Source organism: Papilio machaon, chromosome 3 (assembly GCF_912999745.1).
Source record: "Papilio machaon chromosome 3, ilPapMach1.1, whole genome shotgun sequence".
NCBI classification, from domain to species: Eukaryota; Metazoa; Arthropoda; class Insecta; order Lepidoptera; family Papilionidae; genus Papilio; species Papilio machaon.
The window spans coordinates 4,065,797-4,083,719 of NC_059988.1; the positions used below are offsets into that span (position 1 = coordinate 4,065,797).

At 32.3% G+C, this 17,923-nt stretch overlaps 2 protein-coding genes across 7 annotated transcripts in view; one reads left to right on the forward strand and one right to left on the reverse strand.

Moving 5' to 3' along the window:
- Positions 1–176: 176 nt before the first annotated feature.
- Positions 177–3,197, reverse strand: LOC106712329 (4'-phosphopantetheine phosphatase). Its single transcript, XM_014504843.2, has 5 exons — positions 2,788–3,197; positions 2,291–2,496; positions 2,071–2,201; positions 1,679–1,967; positions 177–902 (listed from the first exon to the last, which is right to left on the reverse strand). Exons 1-5 carry the CDS (start codon positions 3,024–3,026, stop codon positions 697–699), a joined length of 1,071 nt encoding a protein of 356 aa, XP_014360329.1. The 5' UTR covers positions 3,027–3,197; the 3' UTR covers positions 177–696.
- Positions 3,198–4,617: 1,420 nt separating this feature from the next.
- The window catches only part of LOC106712418 (protein ECT2), a 29,412-nt gene continuing 16,106 nt past the window's right edge, over positions 4,618–17,923 (forward strand). For 4 of the 6 annotated variants that reach the window (XM_045686696.1, XM_045686697.1, XM_045686699.1 and 1 more), the window contains exons 1-2: positions 4,618–4,890; positions 13,171–13,378. In XM_045686696.1, coding sequence (XP_045542652.1) covers positions 4,818–4,890; positions 13,171–13,378 — 281 coding nt within the window. In that variant the 5' untranslated portion in view covers positions 4,618–4,817. Of the gene's footprint in view, positions 4,891–9,734; positions 9,818–13,170; positions 13,379–14,946; positions 15,400–17,923 lie in introns of those variants that run through there. The other 2 variants (XM_045686698.1, XM_045686701.1) reach the window with 2 other exon arrangements.

Sequence of the window (17,923 nt, forward strand, 5' to 3'; positions counted from 1 at the left end):
TATCCCATAGTTCTATGTTGTAAAATGGTCTATTGTTGTTCATTCCATTAACAATGTAACTTTGTCACCAATGTGTTCTGAAAACCACTGGACTTCAATAAAACTTGGTACAATATTCTAATTCTCACCGGAGGAAGCTTTGGCCCTACATTGCTATCTATTTTTTTTTTAATAAAAACAATAAAGATAATTGAAGGATAGTGGTTACAATTAGGTATACAGTTAACCACAGATAAGATTGTAAGATATTTTAACCCAGTTCACCACAGGGCGACGCACTTTATCAACAGGCAATTACGGCGCACTCGCAGCATGTTTCAAAACAAATTACAAAACATTTATGGCTACACCTCTTCTCAAGAATTCTCTTGGAATATACATATATACTAAAATTTTGCCAAAGGGTTTTATGAATAAAAAACACCATCATTCATTCTTTTTTTGATTTAACATAGAAATCATTGTCCATTTTTTTATGACTTTGATGATTGCTTTCCAAGTATTTTTCAAATATAAGGAAAAAAAATTCAGGGTAACACTCAATATATTCCACAAAATACCATCAACACATTAGTACAGATCATTATAGTTGATAAGATTTTATGAGACAGGTAAACATTTCCACATTACAAGATTCAGTTGGACAATGACACATGTAAAAGTAATTCAATTTGTAGACATTTCAAACTGTTAATGTTATGTTGCAGTTGGTTTATCCTCATAAATAAATATAACTGAAAATAAAGGTCCACCGAGACGCTGGGCTAACCAAGCATTCTTCACCACAGCCAACTTTAGTGAGTCTACAGCAAGGCGAGCATTAAAGTTTGTGTGAAGAGCTCTGCCCATTCCTTCTAATATTATTAAGTCTACTCCTCGAACTTTCATTTCAGCACATAAACCTGCAAAATAAATATTTGTTTTCTTATGAAGATGATTGTTTACTTTATATATACTTAGTAAAAACTACTAATATATAATATGAGTCTGACCAGTACAAATTAATACAAAAAAGTATTTGTTTGTATAAGTTAAGTTTGGTTTGCCTTCTATGACCATAATTTTTGTGTATTACACATTCATATAACCCAGATATTTTAATAATTGAATAACGTTATACTTTATTTTATTTTTTTATACCTTCATATTGATTGCAAAATACTGTATTGTACTATAATGAGTACTTTAAATTTCATACAACTGTATAAATAAAATTTTAGCCATTAACCAAAATTCACTCAGCACATGTTTGAGGAAAATGACAAAAACTTGTAATGAAATACATACAGAAGACCTGCAGTAATTGGATAAATGTTTTACAGGGCTGTGTTAAACTATTGACTTTATCAGATTATAGAGACCAATATAGCCACTTTTCTTATCCACAGGCAGTGATAAGTATTTTAGTGAAGTATGATTTATAAAACAAAAAGATTGTTTTATAAATCATACTTCACTAAAATACTTATAAAATACTGTGTACAAATAAATATAAATATGCAATTAAATAATCAAAAACTATACATAAAAGTAATAATATGAATAAATCAATTTATGAAACATGAGAATGGTAATATCAGATTACAGTGTCATATTACCCAGGGTCCATTATATTAATATTCCTTATTCTATTCATTAGCATTAATGTTATAAAAAATTAATAAATTTTACACCTTACCTACACTTATAGTTCTGAGATCAAGACACGGCCCTCTCTGTCCACTGGATCTTACAACTAAATCTCCAGATGCCATAGCAGATGATAATACAGGACAAATGAGGGAGGCATGCCGCAGAACTTCTTCTAATTCCAGATTGGTAATATCATTGAGAGCTGGCCATTCATTTGCACAGAGTATAACAGAGGTGCCTCTGAGTAATAATGCTCTTATAAATGGCAAAATACCTAAAACTATATCAACTCCACTATTGTCCACGAATACAGCTGCACAATGGTGCACTGTCTTCTGCAAAAATGTTTAAGGCAGTGAAATTTGAGTTTAATTAATAAATAACTTTGAAATTAAATGTATTAAATTTGATTTATCAATTTTACTGTCATGATATTACCTCTAATTTCTCAAGCCATTTATCAAGGCCATCACATAACCATGGCCTGTTTTGAATCTTCTGCAAAGCACCATAAAGCCCACAATCAAGTATATCTGCAACAGCTTGAGCACCCCAGTCAAACATATTACCTGAATAAAAACAATTTAATGAATTAAATTTACAAAATATATATTCCACTTGAAAATGGTAATAATGGCTTTTAGATTAAGTTTGTTACCAGCAAGTACTCCCCGACAAATCTCGGTCCATCTTTGTCTCTCAGTTGGTAGAGCATCAATTTCATTTAGTCTGGCTCTGAGGCTGGCAAGAGCAGTATCATTTTCATATTTCTTTTGTTGTTTCCATAAATCAAAAAACCCCTGGGAACGAAGGCATGTTTCGTTGATGTCAAGAAGCAATCTTATGGTCAATTGCCCGTGAGCACTAAAATCATAAATAATCATATTTGTAAATTACCATAAATAATTTTTTTTTTCTTGTAGTCTTTAAATTTGGTTTTATTATACTAGACTTTTTTTATAAGATATGTTATTGAGACAGATCTAAATTTATATGGAACCCAAAAATCATGTGTCTTGAATTAAGCTTGATTAATAATTATGCTGAAAAATACTTCCGATTTGGGACATAATAAAATAAACGTGAAAATTAATTATTAGGTTAAACTTTTTAATCCATTCTCAAAGAAAAAGAAATATCTAAAATGGTACTTACAGAGGGTTTACCCGAAGTTCCTTAATTGCCTCCACATAACATGTTTTGAATTTTAAAGCTCTGATTTCCACTGTTGGATCGTCATTGTTTGTTAATGCAAAATTAACATACTTTTCAACGAGTTTTTCGCACGTATTAAGCCAGTACTCTCTTGCTTCTTCATCTTTTAATAAGTCCAATGTATCAGGACTATATTTATCAGGCTCGAATAATATGTGAGACAAGCCGAAATGTTCCATTATGGATGGAATTCAAATGTAACTAAATATTGCAATGTTGATTATTTGCTAATAACTTATCCCATTTTCATGTATTATCACAATACAAATATAATCTCCATATTATTTTATCTTATCTTGCTAATGACAAGACAGCAGACGTGTTTGAGACAAGCTTCGATTATTAAACATTCACCAACATTTAAAAAAAAAAAACAAATTATATTAAGGAAATTAACAGTGTTACCAGGTTTAATTGAAACATTCTGCTTAATTGATATATAATATTGATAAAAATTTCAACATTTTAAGCAAAATCCAATCAGTTTTAAAACACTCATAGTAATCAATCTTCAATGTTTGCAATAATGTCAAAGAATTGTCATCAATGTCCTTTGTTCTAAACATGTTAATATTATTTCAAAGTTCTTAAATCTTACCCAAGAACTGCATTGTACTGACACTTATTTTGTTATATGTTGTCACCTATTACATTCGCTATGACAAAACATAGACTACAATATTATAGGAGACATTGCAAATCGAAACCCACAGCCAGAAATGCTTCGTACAAATTCCGCAAAGATCTCGGAAAATTGCCAAACCTGGTCACATTGGAAATAACAGTGTCAAAGAGTATATAATCGCTAGTGTACGTTTAGCGCATGTGCTGAAGTTAAGTATAGGTGCCCAGAAAAATATAACACGATGAGATGTTGCGGAAAACCTTCGGAACTATTTTTAAAATCACAAAAAAGTTGTTACCACGGCGTTGATACTCTTAATTTGATTTTTGATAGTTTGCGAATTGTCAAAGTTTTTTGTAACCACATGTAACAAGGATATATACAAATACAATATATCGTACATATTATATTGTTACTGAGCCGGTGAGAGAAGCGCTGCTGTGGCGGTTAACTCTGAACTATGTAGTCATACAAGTTAACCTACATGTCATAACAGTATGCGTGATATGTTTATGGTATTTCGAATTTGCGAAATGACTATGTTAATTTACATGTTTTCCCACTGCCGTAAGATCCATGTCGAACTATATTTTATCCTTGTTTCCAGTACGAAATGATTTTGTTACACTTTTTGACATTGACATAAGTGCGCTAGTGTGCCATCATAACACAGAGCAAATTAGTTTGACGTTGGTATTCCTACTATTTTGAGTTCGTGATATTTTGATGTGTTAATTGTTAGTTGAGTGTTGAAAAATATTTTTAGCCGCAGAGAAAAAACGTTTAAGACCAAGTAACATAGAATAAGTTTAAAATACTACATTTATTTTATTACGTACAATGTTACAATATCAGTAGAGATTATGGCGCCCTTATGACAGGGTTATTAATTTATTATATTTTTGGTCAGGCTTTGCTTAATTAATCATCGTCAATAAGGACTTCAGACTAAAGACTTTTTTGCTACAGTTAAGACATTCTTAACGTTGTTAGCCTAATATTTCAAACTATCGCACCATTTTAATGACGTTTAAAAAATCGAGTTGTAGCCCATACTATGATTTGTCAACCGTTCCGTGTTTTTATTCTGTATAAAATGTCTATAGTCTATAGTGGTCTTTACCTATACTTCATAGATTAGAGATTAGATTGTTCGCTTCGTTTACTTGTGTGTGTTATTGAAATTATTGGAATGCGTTTAAAATGGAAAAGGCTGATGATATTTTTAAAAGACTGAATTTTGCATAAAGTGCAGTGATTCAATGAGTGTCATAAGGTATTTTAAATAGAATTGTGATTTGTGGTGTGTGATTGATGTAACGAATCAGTGGCAGTGGCACGCAAGATGGACGAATTGTCTAAGGGCATGTCACAAACAGGAAGCACTGTTGTAACCGACAAAAATCAAGAAAGCGATGGTAAATTTTCATAATATCTTTTACTTTGAAAAATTCACTAGGTTTTAAACTTTAAAATAACTGAGTTCAAAATAAGCTCGATTTTTTTTTTAAGTTGAAACAAAATACCAACAATGAAACACCTAAAAATCGTTATGATTATAGGATATTTTTAACAGTATCGTTGTATGTACTGTAAAATTAACAACTTAAGGTTTTTATCAAGTAAATTACATCTTTCAATAAAATAAGTACTATTCGTTCTTAATACAAATCCAAGTAAAATTATAAATATTTGATCTCAATAAATATTAAAAAAAACCATTGAGATTATGATGTGTTTACATTTTATACCTCTATCATAATATATATAGAATCAACATGAAATATATAAGTGTAAACTTGAGTAATAAATTTAGTTGTAAATAATACACAACAAAAGATGCTGATAACTATAGCAGTAATCCACTTTTAAAAAATATCAAGGTTTAGATTCAAATTTGGATATATACAGATATGTCCTACTACTATCCTATTACTTTAAGATTACATGACTCCAATCTTGGAGAATCTGTAAAACACCATAGTATAGCACCTCAACTTCCTTAAAGCCAGCTACACACCTTCAATTCAATCATACATGTCTAGGCAAAACTGAGAAATATACAGTCCAACTGTTCAGTTAAAATTATGCGGTTGAAATTGAAGACGTCAAAGGTGTATGTTTGATTTGCTAAACAAGTTGAAAGAATGACACTAATATAACAAACAATTCAATAGTTAGTTAATTTAAATTATCCCAGACTTATTTATTCAGCATATATTTCAAAAAATTTGTTAGAATTGACTTTTGAAGGACAACAAACCAGAATTGTGTTTGTTAAAAAGTTGAGAGTAAAGACAAAATTCAAATAAAAAACTTCCGCATTAGCAGAGCATGTTGACTTTCTAGATTAGATAACTTAAAAAATCTAAAGACTAAGTGTAAATTTGGTACTTTGCCAAGTCTCAAGAAACTGCAGCCTCTTGATATAGCTTGAAATCACATCCTAAACAGCTAGTTCTGCAACATTTTGTCGGCGGACCAAGTAGAGGTTGCCGTAAAAACATAGCTTTCAATATTTTTTATGTTTTTATGGATTGAGTATAACATAAACCTTTTTGAAAAAAAATTATATCGTGATTTTGAATCTTTGTAAATTTTCATACACTTTTAAGTTACTAATATGTTCCTATCCTATCAACACATTATATACCAAAAATTTGTATTTACTCCAATTCTATGTTGAAATATCTATCAATTATTCAATATTAAAGTTTGACAAATTAAACAGCTATGTGTATGTGCCTATATTCCATTGCAATGTAATCACGCAAATAATTTACAGATGTATGGTTTTTTTTTGAACGGGGAATGATTCAATTCATATTCTTTATGGGCTTATTAATTTTTTAAATTGACAACTATTTTTTTTGGTATTCAAATTTGACTAAAATGTTATTAAGACAATTGAACAAATAACATGATTTGTTACTTAAAATAAAAAAAACTGACTGACTGTACCCTTATGATATGATACGATACTCAGGAAAAGAATATGAATTTAATAACATCTAACTCAGTTAAAACAAGGTCAGTCATTAGGCTACAAGAGGAGCACAATCTTACAAATATTATAAATGCAAAAGTTTGGATGTTTGTTACTACATATACATATTTCCAGAACGGCTGAATGTAAGTTACTGCAATTTGGCATAGATATAGTGTTCTATAGAGTATATATAGGATATAAGTCTGGAAAAACACATAGGCTACTAATTAAGTTTTTTTTATTCCGCGTGGTCGGAGTTGCGGGCAAAAGCTAGGGGAATATATATACCTACTTTATAAATCCACAAAGAATATTACCCTCTTGAGTCCGTCGGGTAATAGGAACTACACAAATCCAAGGTTTCAATTGTTTAAAATGTATTCAACTGTTTATGACCAATTTTTAATTACTAGCTGTGGCCCACGACACCGTCCGCGCAGAGAGCTTTCAGCGAGATCCATGCAGCTGTTCCAGAGATACCTTGTAACAAATATCCATCCATCATATTTATTTTTATAATATAAGTAAGATTTGCTTTTACTATTTTTTGGGGTTTATTAATATCCGGCTTACAGAATTCCAGTCCAGCAAAGTCAAAGATGGATGATAATGGGAAAAAATTTAAACCCACATTGCAACTGCAAGTCACACAGTGCATTCCAGTGTTTGTTTACATTTTTATGTGTTTAATCCAATGCTGATTGCGATAGGTTGATTGGAATTACGAAAACTGGACATAATTGTAAAATTCACAAATTTTCATAATTTGATCAATACGGTTCTTAACATAAAAATATTTTATGGATATAAAAAGCAAAAAGCTTGAAATAATAACGATAATATGGACAAACATGCTTATAAGTTAATTTTCTCCAGGGGCTTCTCTATTTTTAACGTGTCCGAAAGCCAAGTCGTTCGTCTTTATCTAGATTAATTTTTGGCAGTTCATCAATGTTAATGCGGGTTGATATCCGTCTCCAAGGTCATGCGTAGTGGTAGCCTACCACCTCACAGGGTGTTTAGATCCTGTTTCTACAAGTATACAAACCATTGTCGTAAAAATAATAGACTTTTACTTTTGAATATAACTAAAAGGTGACATACAGGCATGGCTAGTTGGTATCGCTAAAATAAGTAATATTCGTAAAGAAATTTGTAAAAAAATACACAGTAAAAATTTCTTTCTTTTAAATGTTTCATAAAAATACGTACATGCACTTAACACCGCTCTTTGTAAGTATTTGGGGTAATTACGTTTGTTTTAGTCCTTGCATTATGTTTTCATATGCATCTTTTATAGCGGTCGTTTACACTTAAAAGAAAATTAGCCATCATAAGACCATTCATTAAGAGAATCAAAAACAAATTTTTCGCTCTTATCTAGAAGCAGAAATATTGCGGTTTTAACAATTGCTATCGTCGTATAGTATGTTTTTTACTTCGTTTATCGATTTTTTTTTATTTAATTATGGAATCTCTGTTTCGAAACGAAATGAACTGTATTTAGATAGATTTACGCATACAGCTTAAGTGGTGATAAAGATTTGTATATAACAATACGTTGCCATACTTTTACTTTTTCATTATTTGTGTTAAATTGACGGTTAACTTTTTCTAATTAGCCGAGCCTTTATAACGCTAGTGTATTTCCGTGATGTCACTCACATACGGTGTGTATTTAAAATGTAAATCATGGATTAAGTAAAGTAGGTACCGTAAAACGCGTACGGCACTAAGTTTCCTTTATGGTTGCCACAAGCAAATTTACGACAAGTTTAAAGATTTCAAGAAAAAAATCTGTTAAAGTGAACCTGTGTAAAAATAAATTTTTGACCTTACAAATGTTTTACTTAAAATTGAGGCCTTTGAAGGTATCAATTAGCGAATTGATATACTTTTAAAGATAATTCCTAATCTTTTAGGAATACTCCGTATATCTTTAATTGAATGTTAATATTCAATTCCTTCTTTCTTATTTCTTGTAAAATGAAGGTGCAGGCATTTTTTGAGGTGAATAGGGACGAAATAGACACTCGTTGTCGAAATTATTGGTAATACTTCATGTTGACTTTGTTATTTATTTATCTTTCTGATTTACCTTTTGACTAACTGAGGTTACCGGGTGAATAAGAACGACCTACTTTTTCTTAATTTATAAAAAATAGACATGTTTTTATTTATTTTTAGCACATATATTTGGTAAATGTTGGTTGGTATGTTGTTAAATGGTTTTATAAAAAGCTTCCATACTAAATATGCACGAAAAATAGTTGTTTTACCTGTTAACACCGTTTTTTTTAGCTAATTTCAATGAAAGAAGCTGTATAACATTATGTAGGTAATAGTTAAGTGTTTGCGAAGGAGCAGAGTACTTTATTGTGACCTATTTGATCTCGCGATATCATCTCTGACGGTATCTAAAACCTGTTTATAAGTTAAAATATAAATGACTTATTACATCCCAAAGAGTAATGAACCATAAAATAAAGTGATAACCATAAAATGATGCAATTAAAAAGGAATTTACTACTGTAACTGCTAGTATTGTGGATAGCCAGTTCTGACAACGTAAGAATTACAAATCAGTCCATTATTGCGAAATTAACATCTTATTTTCTTACTAATATTATAAACGCGAATGTTCAGATGGATAAATGATGGTAAAAGGTATCCAGGACGGCCCAACGGATTTCGATGGGAGTTGGCATAGATACGGAATACATAAAGGAACACATAAGTTACTTATTCAGTTTTTTCTAAATCAGCATTGAAGAAGTCGTGGGAAAATTTTTAGTAAAATATAAAGCACGTTACGCTGGTATATTAACAACCTTTAAGTTAATCACGTGTCTATAGATTGCAGTGATAAAGAACAAGCGCTTAGGTATTTGAATTAAAGTAAAAACGAATTAGACTGATATTATGTTAGTCTATATTAATATTTACTTTTAACATACTTCAATATAATGCATGTTGTATGTATTGTATATAGGTATGTTTCAAAGTATTCAGCTTAAAATGTTGCATATAGTATATTTTACAATTGTCATTTACATAATTCACGTCAATTATTACTTCTTCACACTGCATAAAGAATTTTAGGTAATTAATATGTACATTCAGGTTTAAAACATCAACGTATTTAGATCAAGCGATACTATCTATATTCATTATTTAGTCAATGTATGTGATCTAGCATAATATATTATATTGTTTGACTTTAGATTTTTTGGTTTTCTTGTATTTAGAGTCTGATAGACAAAGCTTTTCCAGATGGTGTAATGCGTGGTTCGCAGCACGCACGTCAACCATGTTAGCGTTGGTAGAACAACTTCGATTATACCTCGGTGGAGGATGTGAGTGCGAATGTTATGTCAAGTGTGTGCGCCACCATCACCTGCCGACTGCCGACTGCCGACAGTTCTATATATACATGGATGCCTTTAAATGTAGTCATTTGTTTTAACGTCTGCAGATATTTACACAAATATGGAGAATAAACGAAACGTTTTGCTACAGTTAAAGGCATATCTATTTTCTTGTCATATGCTCCCACATACTATAAAATGTAATTATTTTCATTTATGTATCTATAATTGCAATTTAAAAATTAACCGATCCATTTAATTTTTTATGTTTATTTTGAATCGTAATAAAATGGCTAACATCTAAATTTGAACTATGTAAATTGAGTACGGTGTGTCTTTTAACAGCATGGTCAGTGTGATTTGTAACACTAGATGATTATTATGATTTGTAATTATTTGTAAATGCGTTTAGGTAAACAATAATATTGTGTGATCAACGAGAAATGCTGTATTGTGTTGTATCTTTTTTAATTTACGTACAGCTTTTCATTTAAGGCGACGTAATAAACACTGACAAACTTGAAGGATGTCGACAATTAGGGCTGGCGTTGAATAGTTTTCTAACTTTGGTAGTCTTAAATACGTCACTAATGATAAATTGAAATTACGTGAACACAACAAAATCTATATAATTAAGTTTCGAAACTGACAGTAATGATGCACTTGCAGTGAGATATTTTATATTTATGTGGAGAGGAGATAAAGATGCATCGGTAGGCGATGTATTTAATGTTGTTGTTTGTACATGAATGAAGATGCACTGGTGCCAAGAGTGGCGGGTGTTCCCTGCGTGTCACAATCGTGACTCAGCACACACGGCCCTGAACTATTAGCGATAGAAAACCACCTGAATGAAAACGTACCACGTGCTCAATTACATATCTATATACTTAGCTTACTGGACTCAAACCTGTTATGCCATTTGTTAGATACGTATTTTAAATCTTTATGTATATCAGGTAGACTTTTCAATAATCGATGAATATTGTCGTAGGTTCTTGTTTATAAGTAAAAACTATTTAATGTTTTGCCTTACCTCAAATTATTTAAGTTTTCAATAAAGGAAATAGTTTACACAGCAATTTTTTTTTTTTTTTGTAATGAACTGTATTTTTTCACATTAGTGTTTCTATAAAATACTTTATAAGAAGTCATTTTTAACACACTCGTAGCAATTCCATTACTGTAATCTCCATTTGAAGGGGGCTTTTTCATAAGTGGTCTCTTCTCAAGTCGAATGCAATTAATTTGTAGAAAAATACATTGGTTTCAAAAATTGAATCTCTAACTCGTATATATGTCTATATTGCGATGTCGTGTTTGTTATTTCCATATTATAAAACATTATTTTTAACACTTTTGGGCGAGGTGTATTTCTCTACACCAAAATGAATTTGACTAAATGCCAAATATTTGAATATTGCCAATAGATACATAAACGTTTCATATCGCTACATTTATTATAAAGCTGCATCCATAGTAATTGAAAAATATAGGTAAAATATTACGTCTTTCAGTTTATCCTCCACTGGATAATGTCAGCCAAAATATGCAATGCTATAAGTCTATTTTAGACAACAATTTAAGGGAATATTCCAAATTTTGGATTTGGTACACGTAAAACGATGTTTTAAAGGTCAGCTTGAGTTTATAGCAAGGGGACAATGTTAGTCATTAACCTCAAACACGTATTTTTGGTTTAGTAAATATTTTTTATACGTTTAAGTGCATGCATTGAACAACAATAACTACTGAAGACATAGTGATGGTATGTTCAATGAAACAAAAACATATAAAATCTACAATGCAAATAACACACCTAAGCATTATATTTAGTAATAATATACGTAAAGCAAGCTGTTATGTGTTTGACCAACAAAAATCTATTTTCCTTTTATAGATATAGACATCATTGACGTTATCCAAACCATCAAAATCTTTTACAGTTTAAATACTGTGGGTATTAACAATTATAAAATCTGGATGTGTAAAAATTATGTATTACACTTTTATAATTAGAAAGTACATCAACATCATTTTTAAATGTCTTGCATTGTTAAACTTCAATGCACTGAATACAACAATTACTTAAAATATTCATTGTCCTGGTAAAGTAAACTGTGAATAATATTAAAACATAAATAACTTATTCTAAACAGCAAAAGATGTTGATAATAACGTGCGATGATTTATTGTTCAGGATTTTCTTAACAATTTCACTTTTGAGTTTAATTTCCGTATCATGAATATTTTCGCAAAACGCAATTAAATGAACAAAGAATATTTAAATAACTGTTCATAATTTCTGTTTACAAACTTTGAATTCGTGGTACGTTCTTCTGAATGAATCAAAGGAAGTGGCATGCGAAGGGAATCTGGTTCTTTTCGACGCAAATCGTAATACGCTAAATCGTATTTACATTTCTCGACTTGATCGTAAAACGCACAATAGCCTTCCTTGGTTTCTGAATACAAACATCTTTATTAAGACTGTTGACCTTCATCTCTGGTATTTACCCATTCGGGTACTTTTTATTTTTATTATATAAAATTTCTTCACCTACAAAATCATCAGAGGTACATGAGGCTAAATATGGTCTAGGGATAAAATTGAAAATAAAATAATCTTGTAAAATAGTTAAAATTTTCCTTGGCATGTCTACTGTCTACGATTTTCCCCATTCGATATACAAGAAGCGACGATATCGAAGAACGCGATCTTGAAATAATTAATTATGACTGCAGCGACTGCATCCCGTGATTTAATTACCATAACAATATATTGCCACTAGTCATCGGGTTTTTGTTACTGCGCTAATAGCATGAATACCCAGGAAGTAGAGTTTGTCAAACGTGTCAACGTTTGGACATTTGATTTAAACTCATGGAAATTTATTTATAGTAGGGATTTTACGATTTACTCGAGAGTTCTGAGTGGTGGGAATAGTTGATTAAGTGCAAAGTGCCTCAATTATGTTTAACTGCCAAAATAAATCTCAAAATCCCTGCTCCGCCTCCCCTACTATTGCGAGTGCGGAATGTCAACGTGATAACAAGTATTAAAATACAAATACAGATGTAGTAATAAGTTATTCATGAGATTTGTTTATTTTGACAAAATGTCGAGGTTTAACAGGATTGTTAAAGTGACATTTGACTTTCGCTCGTTGCACATTGAACGGCGTTGAAAGGTGGATGGGACAGACGCAGATCTGTAAAAACCCTGTCCCAAGTCTTACGGCGTCCCGTATACAGGCTCTATTATTTAAATCTTGTTGCTGATTGTATGTATTCAATTAAGGTGATCAGAACAGTACATAAACAGAAATCTAATGTTGCAGGCTCGTCGAGTCCATTCATATACGTAAGCGAGTCGTGTCTGGAGTGCGAACGAGTGCGGGCGGCGTGCGAGCGGCTGGGCGCGGTTGAGCCGGCGCGTGCCGCGGACGCGCTGCCGTCGCCGCAGCCGCCGCCCGCGCCGCCCTCATACCTTGTTACCACACCTTTTGACGGAGACCTGTTTGATGCTGCGCACAGGGCTAAGTACAGGTCAGTGTCATATCAGTCATATTTACTATGTCTCAAACACTTGAAGATTCCAAACATAGTAGCCTAATTTTTAGCTGGTCGATGATTGTTCGTTATATGCATGCTGCCACTTTTCTTTCCAACTATTTTCATTGTGTATATAAAGGCTTTAATTTTTAAAATCATAAATAGAATCTATTAAGATAAAAATTTCGAAAAAAAAGCGCATAGGTATAGATATAATGTATCCAAATTATTGTTTAGTCTATTAGCGTTGAGCTTACGAGGCGTGAGTCAGTCGCGACGAAGTCGATTGTATGAACAATCCGAGTTGAAACGCGGCGCGGAATGCTAACAGTGACGAAGCTCGCCGTTGCCCGGCTTACGGCCGATTTACGACATCTATAAACGAAACCTGCGCACCTCTGTACACGCACACGTTACACTCGCACATCTCCCAAATATGTATGTATATATTTTCATCAGCTAAAAATGTGGAAACTCTATCAATTGACATATAAGCACAGAAGCTACACCAGTCAACAATAATTATTTATTCCAATGCTTCTTTCAGATGGCACTATCTAGATTAGCCTAGCCTCTATATTTGACAGGCACTTGTCTTTAACGTTTCTAATACCTACGTATAAAATCTTGTAAACACTGCTTAAGCGTCTGATAATTAACTTTTATTTTCTCTAACCGACTAGTGAGTATATCTAAAAGCGCATAGTCAATAATAAAAGATAATATAGATAAAAAATAGAAAGGTTTTTACGAATACAATTTACTAATATAATGTAAATTATTTTCGTTTTATTAGTTTTGGTAACTGTTATAGTAAACATATTGAAAGATGTCTGTCAACTACATAATCTTTATTTCAACTACATATGAAAGGAATTTCATAAATCTAATCTGTTTGTACAGGGTATAGTGATTCATACAGCTAGTTAATCGATGTAATAAAAATTGTAGTTTTATTTTTGTTGTATTATGTCAATGACTATCAATGTTATCGACCTTGGGCCTGGCTTGTAGTAGTGTTACATAATTCTGTACCTAGTAGTAGTAGTGTACATATTGTTCAGAAAAGCTGTATAATAAAGAAAGTTCTTTAATGAATATTGACGTACAGTAGTACTTCAAACGTGATGAGATGTTTATTTGATGTAAATCAATATAAAACTACTCAACCACTCAGTACCCGATGATTATCATAATTTATTGACGTTTATGAATTCTATGCGGTGTTTACCGACTCATAGGCATGTTTTGTTTATAGCTAAATATTCGTTTACAAATTTATAATTTTCGTACAAAAAAAGTGCGGTATTAAATCGAGCGATTCAATAGCGTCCTCTCGCGGAATTACCTGTCGTTAAGCGTTCAGGTAACCTTGAAAGAATTATTATCGAAAATTTTACCCTGAACGTAAGCCGGGGTTTATACAGGCAAAACGTTGATTCGTAAAAAGGTCGTGTATTCGGTGACTGTATTTCATGGAATGATGTAAATAAAGGTGCGAGTGCGTGTGGGAGGGCGCCGTGGCGGGTGCGGGTGCGGCGACGGCGGCGTAGCGCGAGGGTCGCCCTTGCGGCCGCGCGACGCTCCTCGCTATTTTCGGCCTTACATTCCTCGCGACTGTTTTTCAATCTAACGTGAAACGCATAACGCGCTTGCCGTCTGTGCCTTTGTGTTCTCATGAATGCACGATAAAATACTATTCGTCGATTCCTCTCACGTTCGATTGATTTACTTTTAAACGAATTAACGAAGCGAAATCGGAAATTGTGCGCGTGTTTTTCGAAATGCCGCCGACGTGTTAGTAATGTTTTTAGCGATTCGTTTTTGTAACATGTGGATAAATTGTATGGTAAACAAGTGTTATACAAACCGGACTAGTGTCTGATTATAAGGAAAGTGTCATCAATGGGTCCCACTCGATTACCACCGACGCCGGAGGAGGAGGAAGCTCCGAACGGACTCATACTTTGTCCAGATCAAAGTTCGCCGGATATAGCGCCACCAAAATGCATTCCGTAAGCAAAATTAAATGAATTTTATGTAATACATATACTGTTTGATTAGGCAATTCGGTCGAGAATATAAAGGATAATCGTTCTATATTCTGTGTTGTAAAAGACAGCAGCAGGTAAAGACAGCAGGTCTCTTACATGCTGTCTATTGATTCTCGCTAAAATTAACAGTATTAGACCAAGGACTGTTATTTCTTAAGAGTAATACTCGTACAATATGAGTGTTTTAAATTATCCATATCTGTGCAATGATTTCACGCAAACTGTTGTTGGTCAATAGAATCGCTTTGAAATTGAAACAGGTACGTTTTTACCTTGTATGTATCAATAAAACTTATTTGCTTTCTCAATATTAGTAACTAGCTGTCGCCCGCGACTCCGTCCACGCGGAAATAAAATTAGTAGTAAAATGTAAAAAACTTAATTAGTAGTCAAATGTAAAAATTTAAGCGAGATCCATGCAGCCGTCCTGGAGATACCTTCTAACAGACATCCTTACATTCAAACATTCAAATTTATAATATTAGTGCCATTTAATTTTTTCATTACTTTTTTAATGTTAACAATTTCAGTACCTACAATGATAATGATAAATTATCAAGAAAATAAATATTTTTAGTAGTTTCTTATTAATTTATAAACAAGATATTAAGCATTCTATGTTGCTGATTTCATTGCCAACAATTTAATCATATGAATCAACAACTTTAAATAATTCGTGTCTAATAAAAAACTTATATTTTTGTAAAGGAAACATTTTACACAGAATTCGTCATTTGTTATTTTCTGTTCGATCCTTTAATCATACTAAGTTTAAATTGTCAAGGTGTTTTGTTTTTAAATAAACCTCTATGGTATTCTTCAGTAGACTGTGTCCCAAGTCTACACCCGTCGCGTCATTCATCAATTCCTTATTGTAGAAGTTTGTTGTTACACTATCCATTTCCTCCATACCTTATTAAAATCAACGCTCTCAAGATAGCTTTACTAGTCGTGGGTTTGTGAAACCAAAATCTCTGTATAAAACATATTGTTATCCCCGTCATTATCTTTGACAAAACAGAGATAACAATTATGTTTTTGGTACTCAGAAACACACGGTAAATGAAATATCAGTTAATACAGTGACCTACAACGTGGCAGTCACGTATTAGTTAGAGTCTACTTAGATCTTTAGTTCTGTAATTATGATTTATATGACGTTTTTTTGTTTAACGTCAGTTATAAATATTATGTGGGAAAATATTTAAAGATTAATATCGTCTGGTATTATCTTAATAGCGTAGCTAACATTGAAGCTTTCCCACGTTCTGGTAATGCTTTACATTTATTTGTTGAAGATGTTGAATAGTCAGCCATCATAGACGTCGTGAATATGAGATGTAAACATTACCTTGTTTGATATTTTATAGTCTACGAAGTAGCCACACGCCGGCGACGCGACTAAATAGACGTTTTCATACATCCAAAGGGAAGTGAGTCTAGAAGCACTGCTCTCATCAAAACTGATAAGAACTGTTTATATAAACATTGCACTGTCTACATGTCAGTTTTCCATTGAAATTGAAATTATAGTTTACCTTAAATAAAAATATAAACATTATTCCGTAATTTTCTCTTTTAATATTGTATTGTTATCGGAACTAAAGATGTGTGCCAAATTTCAGATAAATCATTCATCGGGACGTAAGGGATGTAATTTAAATTACATCAATTTGCAATTGACTTTAATAAAAGTGAATCAAACTGTTTAAAAAGGTAAATGTAATGTCTTTAAGCCACAGCAACTTTGGTCATTGTCAAAGTGATATTTAGACGTGTGAGATCATAGTAATGTTTGTGTTTCTTGTTATCACAACATCACATCACAACTCAGACGGTCAGCAGATAGTATATTTATGTTTTATATCGCAACTTTGTTTTCGCAGCATGTTTATGCATTAATATTTAAAAATAAGACATAGGTATAAATAGTGAGTATCAATACACATTCCTTCACTCATCATCACAACTTCCTAAGATGTTCCTAACCCTGCCCTGATCAGACGGAATTCTTATAAGTGCTCCAAAAACAACACCGAGTCAAAGCATTTCTTGTTATTTTATTATGCTAATGATACAAAAAGAAAAATCAAATAGCCATTAACGATAATCAGTTTTATTTAATTCGAAGAAACATGTTGAATTGTGTTTAACCCAATTTAATCTTTAGAAAACGCTTGTGTTTGGCGGAATTTGAATGTAATTCGTCAGAACTATTTCGATCGGTCTCCGTGCCCACGATATTCGTGTGTGGCTGTGTCCTGTGACGTCACGCCGGCGTCGATAGGAAGCGCACGCGTCACACGCGACGCGCCAATCTAACGAACGGCACGATCATTCAAAGTTTTTTGCTTCAAGTACAGTCGCCTTCGTTAAGGAATTCCAGTTACAGATAAATTATTTTTCTTACACCTAAACAATAGGCATCATTCATGTTTTGATCAATTTAAAAACAACTAGCTTTTACCCGCGACTCCGTCCGCGC